Source organism: Bombus bifarius, unplaced genomic scaffold (genome assembly GCF_011952205.1).
Source record: "Bombus bifarius isolate JDL3187 unplaced genomic scaffold, Bbif_JDL3187 scf7180000007977, whole genome shotgun sequence".
Classification (NCBI taxonomy): domain Eukaryota; kingdom Metazoa; phylum Arthropoda; class Insecta; order Hymenoptera; family Apidae; genus Bombus; species Bombus bifarius.
In genome coordinates this window covers 4,308,387-4,326,745 of record NW_022884362.1, presented here as the reverse complement: position 1 = coordinate 4,326,745, position 18,359 = coordinate 4,308,387, and the positions used below count along the sequence as shown (strand labels likewise).

The window sequence follows — 18,359 nt, the reverse complement described above, 5'->3', positions numbered from 1 at the left end:
CTTCTGGAAGATTAGCTTTAAGTAGACTGTGTCGTTTTTGCTATGTAAATGCCATTGATATCGATTTTGCAATTATACGCTTGCGTAATATGCTGTATCATTTATTGATAAGAATATAATTCAATATATTTTGAAGTTGGTAAACTAAATGTCTTATTAAACTTGTAAAAATTCTGTCACAGATAATAATATTTGTAGTATATTTGTAGTATACAAAAACTGATAGTATATATACTATATATATAATGTTATATGAATTATATACTCATCGTAATTATATAATCTTTATATGAATTTTATACTCATCGTAATTATATAATCTTTATATGAGTTATGTAATCGTGATTCTTTTTCTATTGATATAAAGGAACTCTTTTTCGTTTATCGTATAATTTACATAATACATACAAAATAGTAATCAATATCATAGTGACGTTTTAATTAATGTTTAATTTACGGATGTGTGTTATTTTGCATATATATTAAAACTGTAATAAAATTTTGAAAATCAAATTCATTGCTATAATATTTCACAATATATAACTGTAATAATAATAATGATAATGATCCTGGCAATAATAATTGCAATAATAACAATAGAGAATAAAATAATTATCAGAGCTCTTCTCATCCATAACTTTACAAAACCATATTTTGTACGAGCAACAAAAATAACCAAACGTCCAACTACTTTCGAGCATCAGGATATTGTACCAACATCAATGGACTGCGGATTTCTATGCATCTACATAAAGTTTGATTTACTTCATTCATTTATTTAATATAAAATGGCAACACCGCACAAAAAATCTACATCGTGCAAAAATATACAAAATATCTAAACTATATTAATCGTTGTAATATTCAGGTAAGTACGCATTCCATCTCTTTAATTACATTCATAAAAAATTAAGTCCGCATAAAAATCCGCAGTCTAGTCATCGATGCTACTCAGATAGTTACCAAATATGTTTATTATTGAACGATCAGAAGCAAGTTTCCATTTGTTTTCACAATTTGAGAACGATCCACCGAACGAGAAAATGCCACCTGGAATCTGGAGTAAACATCAGAATGCTTGGAAACCGCTCTAATTCCTCGATCGTGATCGTCAATCGCCATCTCTGACCTGGATGCAAGGACAAATCCTCGGTATTCGAGGCTCGAGCTCCTTGTATCCAGCAGGTAGCTCTTGAGCGACGTTCGTGAGTCATGCTATGTGAACGGTGGCATCGCATTCGCATGCAGGATACCTTCTGGCAATTTCAACGGAAGCCCGGAGCGGGAGATCGGGATTGCCCACATTGTAAACACGTTTATTAACTCGTGCACGCGAGTTAAGAATCGTGCGGGTAGAGCGTATTGAGGTAACACGCGTAATCTCGCGTGTCGCTTTGTAACCACCGTCTATGTATACACTATGCGACCATGAAACGTCCCTGACGTAATACAGCTTTCACGAATTATTTTTGCGATCTGAAGAGATCGTCAAATTGATATTTCGTGATACGAATTAGAAAATTGAATTATTTTTTTTATATACAGTATAGTATCGATATTTCTTTTAATCTATCGAAGATGCATAATTATTGATTGCATTAATACAAATATCGTGGCATACACAAAAGCATTAGCACAGTATACGGTTTCGTATGCAAGCTATAATTGTTGCTTGTAATTATCTATTTAACTAGTAATTAACAAAATAATATTTGTTACTGACACGATACAAATTATTATAAGTTAACTTAGGCTTAATATTGTATTATTTTATTTGAGTTTACGCGAAAATATTGAGAAGAGTCTAATTTATACGTGTAATCTGCAATTGTGACGAAGAGAATTCACTGAACGATGTACTGAAAGTTTAAAATTTTGATAAGAAGGTTAACAGCATGATAAAAAGACATAAAGTAAATACACATATTACTTAATATACATTATCGATTGGGTGGATTTAAAGAAGAATTATACAGAAACAGCAACACTTGACATGCTTTTTAAGGAGCGTTAGTGAATTTATTACACAACCTAACTCAAATTTACATTTTCGTAAATGTGCTTCTGTCTTTGTGAGTTTACAATTCGCAATTTATTCCGTTTGAATAAATTTTCTTCCATTCGAGTCACGTATTGAAATCTACATTTATTTGAATTTAGGCAGATTTACATTCGTGAATTTTTCAACAGACAGCCTAAAAGTTCAAGTTTAGATATCAATACACAACAGATGTTATGACTTTGATTCGCAGGCAATACCGTAACACTTGCGAAACATCTGTGCCTTTCATTTTGATGGACTATAAGATTACTTACAATCTCTAATAAAAAGGTTTTCCCTTGTGATCGTTTATTCACCGATAAAACTTCGAAGAATGTCCTGTAAATTCTAGAATTCCAAAATATACAACAATCTATGCATTTAGTTTCAACAAAACCTTTCAACTACTTAACGGAGATAAAAATCGATATACCATTCTTCTTATGCATTTACTAAAATAGTATTCTGGAAGGAATTAGTTTAACCGAAGCTTACCATTTTTTAAAATAGACACTACGCATCATTACAACATCTTATACGCATATTGTTCTTCTATTCGGTTTGTCTCTTTGTAATAACATAGCTGTATATTTAAGCTTCGTAACCTCAGACCGCCAGTTGTTAAATATAAACAATGTAGAAGTTACAACAGTTAGTTACCGCTTAGCACTTGTAAACAGTGGACATTAGTGCAAGGCGATCTGGGTAAAACATGATTCTGGAATTCTTCTGGATTCATGATTCTTTTTATTGCTTACAATTCATTTAAGTAGGAACGGACTATGGGTAAATCAAAGAATTTACTTGACATGTATGCAAACATGTATGCATGTATGCATGCACAAGCAGGCATGTATTGCGATCAGCCGAAAAACGTAAGACCACGGAAAACAATGCTGAAAATGGATCGCCGGATTTATTGATTGAGCGAAAAGAATTGTTTTCGTAGTGCAAATAATATTGCTGCGGAGATAAACTATAAAAACGATACACAAATTAGTGCTTAACTTAGGAGGACGAAAACCCCAAAAGAAACCACTCCTGAATTCTAGGAATCGAACAAGACGGACTTGCATTTGCTAAAGCTCATAAGCATTGGATAAGTGAAGATTAGTAAAAGGTATTGTTTTCGATATTTTATAATTATGTTTAACTGTCAATTATCAAACAGGAATTAATCAACAATATTTAATGAAATAAAAGTATAATTTCAAAGGGAATCTGAATTGCACAGTATTTATTTCCAAATTTAGCATGCACAGATAAGCATAAAGTATAAGCGTATAGGACTAAATAATTTTTGTATGATCAATTATTATACTTTACTTGTTTATTATATTATACTGTATAAACTATATACTTCTATAAATTTGTATTATTTTACGCTACGGCAAATTATTTCTTCTACCAACAATTTACGTATTTTGTTACAAAATAAATTGATATTAAATATATGTTTATTATATTTAAAACAATGAATAATAAAATTTTGCCTTGGCAAATTTTGGTTGATTCCATAATCGCTCAACAGAACTAACATCTCCGGTATGGTCTAGTGGCTAGGATACCTGGCTCTCACCCAGGAGGCTCGGGTTCGATTCCCGGTACCGGAAATCTTCTTTTTGAAATTTAGAACGAAATGAATGAAATATTTTTTAGCTTTTGCGATTGTTATTAATTACTATCTAATAAAGCATTCATGAAATGTGTACATTTTGCACTTATCTAAGAAAAAAACAAAGTTTAGCCCACATTAAGAGTTAAAATCAAATTTTATATTAAAATCACAATATAGATTAAAAACCCCCATTTAATACATAAAATAAGTTTATTGTAAATAAATAACAATCTCTAGAAATCAATCTTATCTATTTGAACAGTCGTTATCAAACCAAAGTATTTAAATGATCGTTTCAAAGTATCCGGACATTTGCTCATTTTGGTCATACAATATTGACAATGTGAGAAATATACGTTTCAATAAAGTCTATACTTCGTAATGTACGATCAAAACTCCGTTTTACGGCCGCTATTTTAAGACGTTTAGCTAATCCCAGAATACAAATCGATTCCAATCCATTCGCCGTTACGAAAAGGAATGGTCCTGTTAGGAAAATTCAAGGGCCTCGTTGTCACATCGATGAGGCAAATTTCTCTGTCATTTTTTATCGGTTGTCCTATATATCGATACATACGATATAGGATATTTCAGGATAGCGTATCATCCACAGATGTCCTGGTGAAAGCATAAGCGGGTAGAGTCTACTTATCGACACTCGAAAATATTTTATCCTTACAACTATTTGTTAAATCAACAGTTACAGACTTAGACCCCTAAGTATATAATTTTGTATAGATCTTTCCTACATCATAGTCTCATTGAACCACGACTCATCTTAAAATTAGCGTAAAGCTGAGCTTAGTTTACGCTTGTTACAGAAGCGAAGAAAGTAGAATTCGAAAGTAGATACCACTTGGAAGAAAATGCATCGTGGGAGGGAGGCAACGGGTGCAGATGCAACGGTACCTTGACAGTCACGTTTCTCCACGCCCTGTGATTATTGAATATTTAATGTCGGTTGCACGACGTTTGACTTCCTGATCCAAGCGTGCAAACCGTAATCGGCGTGATCATGCGATTTAACAACGCTCTGAATAGCCTTTGTCCGGAGATTTAGTGCCATCGATCCAAACCGCGTTTCCAACCTCTATAATATTACGTTCCGCTTTCCATTTCGTATCGTATCGCATCGTCGTTGCATGTTTGGACACACGCTATTCAAATTGTGCAGCGTACGCGTATTAGCTAGACGTCCTGTGTGTGTGTCTTCGACGATAAATTGATGGCTGGATGAAAATAATTCCATGCCAAATAGGTTGCTTATGATAACTGATCGGTAATTTATGAATATTTAATGGATTTTGCGGAACATACAGTAGCTACAAAAAGTAATATATTCGCACAGCATCGTATTTATTGTAATGTTTGCATACTAAATAATCCAGTCCAAGTATTTTCATATGATTACGAAAATGTTGTACCTACTATGAAAATAAGATGTAAAACCTAATAAAGAAGATTGTTCATTGGAAAGTAAGAGTACGTACAAATACCTTTTGTAGTCACTGTATGTTTAGTACAAGCCAAAATATAGAGAGATCGCAAATTAACCTTGTTTATGATCGAACTTTCTAATATTCGAACTATCGATGCCGAAATATCTGATATTATAATAAAAATCATTAGTTTTATACAGTTATGTAGAGAAAGAGTTTATTAATAAAGTGTTAATTTGTAAACATGAACACTTTCGCGAAAATGCTGGAAAGCTAGTAACAATGAACTTACTCATTTCACAAATACGGAAACACAGGAAATCGCTGGTTTACCGCTCGAAATACAGGCAAATGCACATGATTCACCACTCATAGTTGCATTGTAACTTGCGATGTTACTCACAGACGCCGACTTAGTGTGAGGGGAATGTATCAGACATCGTAATTGAGAACGTTATTAATTTTAACTTGCATAATAAAGCGATTATTGCCATATTATCTTTATGGTAATAAACAGATGAGATGTTGAATGTTACAAATATTTCTGTAACAATTAGCTATTTTTTATATACATTCGTATTATATAAAATTTAAGTTTCTTTTATAGCTATAAATTATTTCTTGGTCTGTAGGACAAGGGTAGGATGCAGAAGGCAAAAGACTACCTAAAATATACGAGGAAAAGTTACACACGTAACTTACACCGCTCGGACCGACAGTTTTATGACGAAACCCTATAACAATAACTAGATCCTGAACACTCGAAAACGTCTGCTGAGATTCCATGAATCAACCGACGTACCATTCTTTTGCTGAACGTTGCTTGAAGCGAATTTGAACGAGTCTTTAACCATCATTGTAGAATATTTTTAAATTACTTGTGTCTTAAAAGCAAAATATATATCACCTTTTGTCTTATAATATAAACATTAATTGCTAAAAATATTTAGAGGTATTTATATATATATGTATATTATTCCTTTCGTAATTAGAATTAATTAGATTGTCCTGTTTCTAATTCAGCTAATAGTGTAAGCAAGAACATCTAGAACCAGCCTTTCATTATTTTTTTATTCAAAGAAGGCTTAAGGCAAAATTTTTGAGTTAAGTTTTTAATAAATTGATAATAAATTGATTGAATTCAACATGTAAATTTAAGGTTTGTTTCCTTTTTTGTCATTAAATATTTCACAAGAATAGAGCTTGCACAATTTATTTTATTTCAAGTTGTTAAAGAAAACATTGTTGAATTAAAACACAAATTTAAATCACCACAGATAAAAAAAATTTGTCGAAATTAACACGATTGATATAACAAATAGATAGAATAAAGTTCATTATATTTTATTCTGTTTACTTATTATACTACATATGAACAAATTTAAATTTATATTACTTTATTAAATGCTTATTAACTATTATAATTTCCAACAATTGTATGGTTTTACTTTACATATTATTTCTTATAAAATAGATAAGTTTTATATGAGATTTTATTTTTCAAGTATTGATTACGATTCCAATATTGAAAATTACTCATACGAGCGATTAATTCATTAAAATTTTATATAATAGTACATCTTTCCTTTAAATACAGTTCCAATATGACGCAGGATACGAAATCCGGTATGGTCTAGTGGCTAGGATATCTGGCTTTCACCCAGGAGGCCCGGGTTCAATTCCCGGTACCGGAAGTTTATTTTTGAAAATTTTTTTCTTATTTTATTTGTATAAAAATACATAGTATTTTTTAGTAAATTAATGAAATTATTTGATGACCTTCCCAATTTTAATGACCTTAAAATATGTTGTCGGGGTAAATATTTTAAAGAACTTTTCCCTACAAATGTTACCGTCGCTTGGCTTTAATTTTGGAGATATTCGCAAAAGTTTCTCTTTCGATTTTGATAATCGAACAGCCCATTTTCCAATATCATGGCTGAAATGTTTCCAATTTCGAATAACAATAATATGATATAAAAATTAATATGGATTGTAGCGTTATCGGTAGCCTTACGGCGGTCGAAGATCAATTTAAATCAAACCTAACCCATTGATTTCTCTTTCCTCTGTGAGTTGAAAATTAATGAAGCATTAACTGTAACGTAAACTAAATTGACGTTTTTTGCAAATATCTCGGAGACTAAACCAAGCAGCGGTTATAGGGAAAAGCTATTCATGGCATATTTTACGATTATTGAAATTATAAAGGCGTTCGGTTTGTAAATAATTATCTAACATAGTTTGAATATTAATATACAAGTGGAAAATTATATTCAAAAACTACGGTTTCTTTGAAACTTAGCAAGGACCTAATATAATCCGGTATGGTCTAGTGGCTAGGATACCTGGCTTTCACCCAGGAGGCTCGGGTTCGATTCCCGGTACCGGAATTTATTTTTGAATTCTTTTTCTTATTTTATTTGCATAAAAATCCATAGTATTTTTTAGTAAATTAATGAAATCATTAACAAAACGGACGGTCTTACCGATCTGAAGGAATGAAATTTTTATCAAGGAATTTTAGGAATTTTATTCTGAAGAATTTGTCCTTACACATGTTACCGTTGTTTGCCTATAACTTCAGAGATAACCGTAAAAGCTTCTGTTTCGTCGACGATATGATTGTAATAATCGAACAGCCTTTTTTTCAACATCGTGACTAAAATATTTCTAATTTCGAATAACGATAATGTGATACAAAGATAAATATTAATTATAGCGTTATCGGCAGCCTTACGGCTGTCGAAGAAAAATTTAAGTCAAACATAACTCAATAATTTTTGCTTTCTTATGTGAGTTGAAAATAAATGAAGCGTAACAGTAACGTAAACTAAAGGTTTTTGCAAATATCTCGGAAATTGAACCAAACAAGGGTAACATGTATACGGTAAAACTATTCAGAATGTTGACTTTGTCAATTTTTTTAAGATTATTGAAATCAGCGAGGACGTTCTCTTTGTAAATAATTATCTAAATTTAAATATTAATATATAAGTGAAAAATTGTGTGTTCAAAAAATGCGTTTTGTTTGAAACTTAGGAAGGACACAATATAATCCGGTATGGTCTAGTGGCTAGGATACCTGGCTTTCACCCAGGAGGCTCGGGTTCGATTCCCGGTACCGGAAATTTATTTTTGAAACTTTTTCTTTTTATTTTGCTTGCATAAAAATCCACAACTTTTTTTAATAATATAATAAAATTATGTACAAAACGTACAACCTTGCCAATCTTAATGACATTAATAGATTTTGTCGAATTCAACATTCTGAAGAACTTTTCCCTATATATATTACCATCGCTTGGTTTTAATTTCTGAGATATTCACAAACGTTTCTCTTTCAACGAAAATACGATTTTGATAATCGAACAGCTCTTTTTTCAATATCATGACTGAAATGTTTCCAATTTCGAATAACGATAGTATAATATAAAGATTAATACGAATTGTAGCGTTATCGGCAATCTTGCGGCGTTCGAAGAATAATTTAGATCAAACCTAATCCATTGATTTCTCTTTCTTCTGTGAGTTGAAAATTAAAGAAGCATAATCGTAACATAAACTAAATTAATGGTTTTTGCAAATATCTCGGAGACTAAACCAAGCAACGATAACATGTACAGGGAAAAGCTATTCAGAATGTTGACTTTGTCGGCATACGTTACTTATGATTATTGAAATTAACAAGGGCGTTCGCTTTGTTAATAATTATGTAACGTAATTTAAATATTAATATACAAGTGAAAAATTGTGTGTTCAAAAAATGCGTTTTGTTTGAAACTTAGTGGGACTCTAATATAATCCGGTATGGTCTAGTGGCTAGGATACCTGGCTTTCACCCAGGAGGCTCGGGTTCGATTCCCGGTACCGGAAATTTACTTTTGTCATTTTTTTTAACATAATATATTATTGTTTTTCACAAAATTAAAACATATTTTTTCCAAATAGTATTAATAAAGAAAGAAATATATTCCATATATATTTATATAGATATATAAATTGGATATTCGAATCATTTTCTTCAAACATTTTTTAATTATAATCTTCTTACATATATAATTTAACAATTTACGAATAACATATGAAATGGTTAACATGTATACGGCCGAAAAGAATTTGTTGGTTATCTTACCCCATAGTGTAGTAATTGATATGCGATCATATCAAAAACTATACATCGGAAGCTTCATTGAGCGGCTGCATATAAAAGTTATGAGTCGGACAATAGGTGCTGACGCGGGTGTTACTAATAATAAAACATATAACAACTTCATTTCTTGAATGCATAATTTTGTAACATCTTTCGATTAACAATTAATTATTTCAAAGCCCCAATGAAATAATCAGCATTTTTTGAAAAAAAATTTGTAAGCGTTACGAGTATTACAGAAATTTTACATTTCACTATTATGTTGAGGATTTTTAAAGTAAGAATACTTTGTCGAATGAGAATAAGAACTTACTTGAGAGAAAAAGATCTTGGAGGGCCTGGGCTGCCTGGCATAGGAGAGCCCATGTTTCGGCAGCGGCAAGTCCTGTTCCTCGCAGAGCAAGTACATCTCCCGCTACTACAGCGAGACCAGGTCCTCCGTTCAAGTCCGTTTGCATCCTGCAACAAATAAATCCCATACTTCCGTTTAATAATGTGCTTGTTTTAAAATATCTACAGAGATGACATACGCAACTTTATTTCATGAAATAAGAATATCATATCTTTTTTTATTTATTATTCTATTTAATTTACTTAACCTTCGAAATTTATCAAACGAATTAGATTAAGTTTCAATAAATTTATTTAGATACCGTTATAGATATTAGTCCGCATAAAGGAACTTTTATCGTTCAAAAAATTGTTGATACCGAAAATAACCGTTTATTTTTTTGTTATTGGAACTTAATCCAAACTATGAAATGGCTGGGGTTAAACAGTGAAAATCAGGCGAAGTCACTAAACTGTATAAGTAGCAAAAATGAATTTACATAACATGCATCCGCACTCTATTAATAATACAAGTTAAAAATTAAGTTTAAAGATTCTTGACATACTTTGCAATTTGGAAGGCAGGTATAATAGATGCTTTCCAGTTTTCAAGGTAACAGATGTACTGTGATTAACAATGTTGAGGGATCAGTTAAACCGCGCATTCTTGAAGTTTCGAAACTACGCTATGGCTAAACGCGTGCCCTTTGTGACGACTTAATGGACAAGTGTCGTATTTACGAGAATAGTTAAACGAGTTAGAACAATATAGTCGGTAAAGGAAGGCCGATGAAAGAAGGTTTACAAGGAATTTCAATTAACTTGTAAATATCACGAGAGCTCTATAAATTTCAATGTATACGTTAATACCTTGGTAGTTGATGCGATGTTAAACCTACATTAAACAAACGTGAGAAGAGCTTTAGAATATTGAAGCTTGACTATAAGATCTTAGTATATGTCTAAGAAGGAGGAAACATTTTGATTTATTTAATTCTTTATTAAAATCACAAAAACAAACATTTGGATTTATTCTCTTGATTCAAAATGATACTTGAAGAGCGTCATGATCATTACACTGTGAATATTTATGTATTTCTGGGAAATCTGAAAGTACAGAATGCAAGTAATTTACAGAAAGGTAAAAAATATTCAGAGTGTAGTAGTTTTTGCAGTATTTAATGGGTAAAACAATTTTCTATTTAGATTACATTTTTTAAATTATACTCCACTCATACAGATGTGAAATTGAGTAAAAGTCTGCTATCTAATAATAACTAAAGAATGTATCCGATGAAAGGCATCCCAAGCAACTCCAAACAATAAAGAGTTTCTCAAAGAACAATATAAAAGCGGCATGGAGACGGGGGGAATGATAAGCTTATAATTTACTAAACAAAAGAGAAAAATAAGAAAATAAGAGAAGAAAGAGGAAGGAAAGCGGAAGATCCCATATATTCATCATTGCATCGTAATATTGCCTTATTCCTCTTATTGTTGACAGAATGCAGTTATGAAATCATGTACATACGTATTCCGATCGAGATCGAATTAATTAAGAAAGCCGCGTTTCGGGCGTATGGTTCGTAGTCTGAAATGGAGCGGAAGCAACGAGACGAACAAAAGGGGACTGAAATAATCGAAGCTCTGCTCCGTGGCCAACAAGCTCGATACATCCAATATGCACGCCCCGGCCTGTTTACATTTGTTTGTTCTCGACTAGCTGCACGACACGTTGCTTCAATCCTGTTCCACCGTAGCAGCCCACTGTTCTCGACTTGTTTCGTGTTAGACGCAAGCTTATTGTGTTCATGTTTGAAAAATTGATGAACAATCTAAAGTCTCGTCTACGAAATTCTCACACGGTCTTGTTAATTTATAATTTCCAATGTATTAAACTGCTGAGAAAATTTGTAGCGAAAGTTAAGGAAGATTCAACTGGAATTAGGATTTTCCGCCTTTTCCGAGAAAAAAGATTGGTTTAAATAGCTTTCACAGCTCAGTTATTGCAGCTAAGTCGCTGTTACTTTCCTCTTATCACCGTTCTATCTGAGGCATTTAACTAATTGTCACATTAATAATTCATTATCTGCACTTATTAATTTATCGTAGGAAGCTTTTATGTATCTACGTGTTATACAAAATATTTCGGAATTTGTTTATCGCTTTAATGAATAAAATTTGAAAGTGAGCTGAAAATATACGTAGAATGTACATAGAAATGGATCATTGACTATTCAAGCACTTTTGTGATGTATCCGAAATATACTACTTGCCCTAAATATCTCGTCCTAAATAGCTGTTACATCCATTTCTAAATTTGTTTCAAGCCTACAAATTTTTTATTTTTATTACGATTAATAAGAATAGAATGTTCAATTTGATGTTTAATTAATTTAATTGAAAAATAATACCTCTATTTCATATATATTTGTACATCTTATCTATTAATCTTATCTATTAATACTAAATTTATCTTCTTATCTATTAATACTTAATATCAATCTATTAATCTATTAATACTTATCTATTAATACTTAATTTATCATCTTATCTATTAATACTTAATTTTATTACAGTTTATAACTGTTTAATGATGCATTCTAACCCTTCACCTCTGCTTTCAATGTGCTTATATTCATAATATCATTGCGAATAAATACAGTGAAACAAACGTCTCAGATAATTCAGTTTAAAGCTTCCTAAATGTGAGGTCTTAATTCTCCAAATTGCGTTAGAGAATCCATTTAAATGCGCTAGAAAATGTGTGTGTGTGTGTGTGTGTGTATGTGGTTTTGTGAAATAATTGAGGATACGTATGCATTCGAGAAAAGTACCTGAGAGTCAGCGGTGAAAGAGAAAACATGTGAAATTGGTCTGTGTGAATGGAAAAGCTCGTAATTACATTTAGTTTCAACATCACTTTCTGTATAATATGTAAACATTTATATTGGATTTATATCGGATTTTCACGAGTACCTTGTTTTTCTTATATCTCGATGATACATTAATATTTCCGCTAGTAAAACAATTTATATGCAGAATTTTAAAATAAAACGCAATGAAAAATGTTTAATACAATGCAGCATAACAATACATGTATTTCATACACAATGTGCAATAAGTTATAATATAACATACTAATAGGGGAGAAATGTATTTAACAAATTCGACAGTTATTTTTTAATTAATCCTTTGTTTTCATGATCAGTTTCTCTATCGGTATGAAAATATTAAATGTTTAAATGTTCGAGAAATTTCTTCACGAATTTTATAGTCGTAAAATTTCTTTTTATGATCTGAATTTTAATCGTATCATTGAAACAACGTGACAATGATCACTGTTTTGGCTCTCAATTTTTTTTGAACTGTATCTTCTCTTTGGTTATTTTCCTTTGGGTTCGTGTTTTACAGTCCCTAGGAGATTTTATCCTCTATAATCCGAACAAATCATATTAATTTTCGCGTCTAATTACTATTGAGCGGAAAGTAAACCCTTTACGTTGCTATTCTTCTCGTTACTTCGCGTTTATACTATCTCTTCCATCATTTTCTTTCTTCGAATATCTTATACATAAAGAGCGTGAAACACACGAAAGATAGTAAAATTGTATGAAATACTAAAACCAAATATTTACAACCTATCTACATTTTAATAATACCTATTGAAACATGGCATCCAATAAGTGTCATATGAAGCCAACGTAAACATTAGGATTAACAGGAACACTTTCAAAAACACCTGTGTTTATATGTAACTTCAACATTATGTCCATTTTTTTCTTTCTTATGTTATAATCTAATATGTTTACCTTTCTTTTATTGCGTGAGGGAAACACGAGAGTTTCCTATACTTAGGAGCCCGTACCCTTGGGCTAGACAAGGTGATAGTAGTCTACCAACTAGAAGCCCTTCCTTTTTATTTTCATTCGATGGAATGGAAGAAGCCTTTCTCTCTGATCCTGCTGTGACCATAAAACGGGAGGGGAAGAGGTTTAATACCTTTTTCTAAGGCCTAGAGCTTAAACCCTAAGCTAGCAAGTGGAAAACGCTGACAAATCGTTGAATAGGTGCTTTGAAATGCAGCTGATGAAGGGCAGTGACTAGGAATTACTGACTACGAACCCGATACGAAGAAGAAGAGCAAGAAGAGAAACAGTAGCGTGTCGTTATTTTCGTATTACAATATATTCGCTTGAAGATAACGTTACTTTGGTCAATATGCCTTTTTGGATAGTACGCTTTCTTACTTATTTATTAATTATTAATTCGTAATTCGAACAAGAGTCAGATGTCCAACAGATTACATACTATTTCGAATAGATCCAAAAAAAGCGAAGAAGAGAATGGCCCGTAGCACGGTCATATAAACAGGTTTGGATACTCCGATACCGAAAACATTGACGAAACCGTCTATCTTTTGAGTCAAAAAAAATCAAGATGGAGGGCAAGCAAAGGTCCCGTTTTACGCATGCGTGGCACGCATATACATATACATAAATACTAAGAATATCTCAGACAGAGATAGAGACACTCTACCTATTTCTGTCTGTCTCGCAGAACGAGAACTTCTTTTTGCCAACTGTCTCGTTTTTTGACTCAAGAGACGAACGTTTTTCCCTAGCAACATAGCGAGTGCACAGACGTGTTTATATGGCCGGGTTCCGCACAATACAGCCCTGGAAATAATGATCTAGGCATGCCAAGAAAATTGCTGAGAAAATTCAACTAACACAAAATAGAATGAATAGAAATTGAGAAAATGACCGAGTTTACAGAAGAAAACGATGTCGCGTATGTGTTACGCTAGTAAGAAAAACATATGTGTAACATTTGCAGATTTCCATCGCATACAAAAACCTGTTTTCAAGAATAGCATCCAAAACAAAAGTATTAATTTTTCAATATGAAATGTGTATTTCCATACGTACTATTTTTTATAAATGTGTTATTATGTTGAATTTAATTCTGCATTCTTCTTTCATTATTTTTATTATATACTTTTCACAATTGTAAATAATCTTTTTTCTTCTAGTAATTACGTGTTCAATAAATTACGAGTTTTCCTATTAAAAGAACGACTTTACTGCACATTTTACTTCCCGCATTAGGTGGAACCAATTAGCACTGTTCTCGCGAGAAAACATAAAATGCTCACGCTTTCGAAGACAATTTTTAAATTAATTTTTAATTCTCCGGTATTAATTCTGTGGATGATTCACGTGATATAGATACAAGCCCATATGAACATTGAATTCCAATCAATTTCATCTCAGCCCAAAGCCATTGCGGCTCGAGTAGCAGCAGTCGGTCCGAAGACCGAGTAGCCACAGATCGAAAATGAAAACTCGTTGGCCTCGGCAGGATCGATTTTTAATCAAATGCAGAGCACCTTGCACCCGCCAGTACCACATCGTTTGCAACGACGCGTGCAGATTTACCGATTGTAAATCTTCGCATCGAGTAGTCGGCCTGAGGGATAGCGGACAGCTAGATTGATCTGTGTTGAAATAATGGTGCCGTGTATTCCAGTTGCTATCTCTCGCCAAAAGTCCACTTTTATCAATTTTACCATTAATTAGTGATCCTTAGCTAGTGATTCTTATATCAATGATAAGTAGATAAGTAATACTCGTAATATTATATTAATACAGTGATAAGTAGATTTATGAAATTGTATGTATTTAGGAAAAGTTGAGGCTGCAGAAGTGCACGATTGCAATATGATATACAACAGTGTGTAAAATATCTAAAGTGTGGTACGATAAGTGGAAGTGATATAGTGAGATTGGAAAATTGGTCAGTGATCGAAATTTACAATCTTCAATGATCGCAATAATTCATTTGAGATATACATATTTAAAGATCATAAGAATCTCGTTCAGGTCCATCGAGGGTATTAATTCAGAATCAATTTTTTCTTCGAATTGTATCTAAATATATAATATATAAGTGATTGTAACTTATATAGAATGAATATTTTCGAAGCTATAATTTTACCACTCATTGATGAACTGTTGAGTTAAGCACATTAACGATGACTGGTATTGATCTAAGAAAACTAACACTCTTACTTACTCGCGCGTGAAGTACATACGGTTACACCTACGCCTGGATTAATTGACGATCTTACTTAACAATTTAATTCGCAATTTTTCTATATTACTTTCATCCATTATAACTGTTACAATATTTAGTAGATGAAACTGTTCTCTATCTAAGTTTCATTTTTAACTATATTCATAAAGATACAAATTTGCATGAATACCTGGACAAATATCGACAAAAGGCGAACGAATTTCCTAGAAAATAAAACTCACGAAGTTATAGATAGCAAAAAGTCTAATTCTCGTTTTCTATTTCTTTTATCTAACTTTCTATCTTCCTTGCTTCTTTATAGAAATACGAGATTGTATAAACATTCGCGGTCTATCTACTGATTTCCACTGACCACAGGCGTGTAATAAAAAGAACTGCAACGAACCCAGAGACACAAACCTAAACCGCTAATTCACAGACACAATTTGTCCCAAGTGTATGCAAACTTTCGCGATGATCACGATACCATCGAGAATTCCGTCGGCCAGATGAACTTCGATTGAAAACTTTTCGACCGATACCAATCCATTCTTTCTGTGTATGTTTTAGATGCAAATGTCAGGAAGTTATCAGGCAATCGCTCCAGCTTGAAAACTTTGTCTTGGCCCAAGTATTTGCTGAACGCTCGTCAAAGAGCTTCCATCGAAACTAATTCCTTCTGCTCGAAGGATCGGCAAAACTTTCTCCAAGTATTAGCTCCAACGCGACAAATATGTCGCGAGAAACTAATTCTTCCCTGGTCCCTACTCCTTCAAAGAAAATATCGTGTCCTCGCTAAGGGATGAACGTCAGTTATAATGCATTGATGTATCGATTCGTTTAACAGCGGAGGTGAAGTTGCGCGACCGTTTCCTGCTCGCTACAAAAAGTTCCATCTAGATTCGTTCAAAAGCAGATTATGTACAGTAACTGACGAAAGTATTCGAATACTTAGCACAGAAAATTTTTATCAATATACTATGTACATTATGCGAAACTTTTTGAAATTTCGTTAGCATAGTGATGATACACGAGAGACTATCGTGACTATTATAGTAAAATTCGAAATCAATTCGAAGATATATAACTTTATATCGTATGTAGATATATAGAGTTTATAGAGTTAGAAGTTATAAGACATTTATTACAAACATACACTAAGCGAAAAATTATTTCTCACTAAATATTGCAAATTATCAATGTATGTAGCGAATAATTGGGAAGTATAAACGGAATAATGAGAAAGTTTACTTATAAATATTAATAAAACCTGAATGAAACAGCAGTTTCTAAAACCAATATATCGATTTTTACTTGTTATCTTCTCTTTTCTTTCCTAAGATGAAAAATGAAAGGTGCGCGCAGGATATTTAAGTTTTATGTTCGAGCTTTGAAATTTTATTACAAGATTAGTTGGTAATATTGTCAGATTAATATTAATTACATTATTGAGTATACAATATGAGAAAAATATAGGTATATGTAATTAATAAAGTGAAAAAAATAACATGATGTAGCGAAAGTGATTACGAAGGAAGTAAAATTTTATGTGTAGATCATAGCAATTGGACTCAATATTTTGTTTATTTTTATCCTAATCTTAAATTTTTATTTTCATATTACACGAAATATATTACTCTCTTTAAACGAAATCTATAAATAAATCAGTATAACCTTTATTTACAAACATATTTTATATATGATTATATTAAACACTTAAATAAATATAAATAAAGTAGGAAGTAATCTTTTAATGAGAGAAGTTATTAATCGATACATATTTCTTATATTGGTTAAGTATAATCTACAGGTATAGTTAGTCGAGCAAACTGCGGTTTATCAGATCCGGCAAATTACAGATCCTTTAACGATCAAGCAAATACACAATACCGATATAACTGGGTCATCGATTAGATGTTTAAACGAGATTGGAAGATTATTCAATTTGAATTATGCGATTCTCGGACTTGCTCAATCTGGAATTCTAGTAATTGGAAAGTCTGCTAATTCTTCGTCACGACTTCGATGAAATTTCCAGTTGACCAGGTTCAATGTAATAAAATATCAACGCAAGCATTACAATTCAAGCGAAGAGGGAAATTTGAAAAAGCCCAAAAAGATGGAAGAATGATGGATAGTGGAAAGATGTTAAGATTGTACATAATATGCAGACATACGTAAAATATGACAAATTAAATATTCGCCATAATATTCAACAAATAAAACAAATGTATACTTATACTATTCTTCTGTTACCTTAATCGTATTTATAAAAATATGAATTTACATAAACCTCTGCAATTTACTAATTATTAAGCGTGACAAGAATTATTGCAAAAATATTCTAAACTCTTTCACGATGTTTATCGAACAGACTCATTCCCATTCGTACCAATTAATTCTCTTTCGTAAGAAATACAATTTTTGTTTGAACGAACGAAACGAATGAAGTTCAGTTGAAAACGACCAAACGCGTATTAAATCGTCGATAATCGATCAGACGACAAGCATGTATCTGGAATCGTGAAATTGCAGGCTTGTCCGAACTGGCTGGAGGAATGAAAAATTTCCGGCCGCTTAAGAGGTTCGTTCTATTAAATGCGGATCGAATCGACATTGTTCGTAAAGGCAAAGGCGGCAATAGGTACGCTCGTTACGAGCAGTCGAGGAGACAGGATGTTTAATTAGAGGACAATCCGT

General features: G+C 32.2%; 1 protein-coding gene and 5 non-coding genes across 9 annotated transcripts in view; 5 read left to right on the top strand and 1 right to left on the bottom strand.

Annotated features, from left to right (window-relative positions):
- LOC117204030 overlaps positions 1 to 18,359 on the bottom strand; it is a 149,277-nt gene that overhangs the window by 57,764 nt on the left and 73,154 nt on the right. For all 4 annotated transcript variants that reach the window (XM_033441027.1, XM_033441028.1, XM_033441026.1 and 1 more), the window contains one exon: positions 9,565 to 9,710. In XM_033441027.1, coding sequence (XP_033296918.1) covers positions 9,565 to 9,709 — 145 coding nt within the window. In that variant the 5' untranslated portion in view covers position 9,710. The remainder of the gene's footprint in view (positions 1 to 9,564; positions 9,711 to 18,359) is intronic.
- Trnae-cuc lies at positions 3,583 to 3,654 on the top strand. The gene has a single exon. It is a non-coding gene; the product is annotated as a tRNA-Glu (tRNA).
- Positions 6,721 to 6,792, top strand: Trnae-uuc. Its single transcript has one exon. It is a non-coding gene; the product is annotated as a tRNA-Glu (tRNA).
- On the top strand, positions 7,420 to 7,491 carry Trnae-uuc. The gene has a single exon. It is a non-coding gene; the product is annotated as a tRNA-Glu (tRNA).
- Trnae-uuc lies at positions 8,157 to 8,228 on the top strand. The gene has a single exon. It is a non-coding gene; the product is annotated as a tRNA-Glu (tRNA).
- Positions 8,903 to 8,974, top strand: Trnae-uuc. Its single transcript has one exon. It is a non-coding gene; the product is annotated as a tRNA-Glu (tRNA).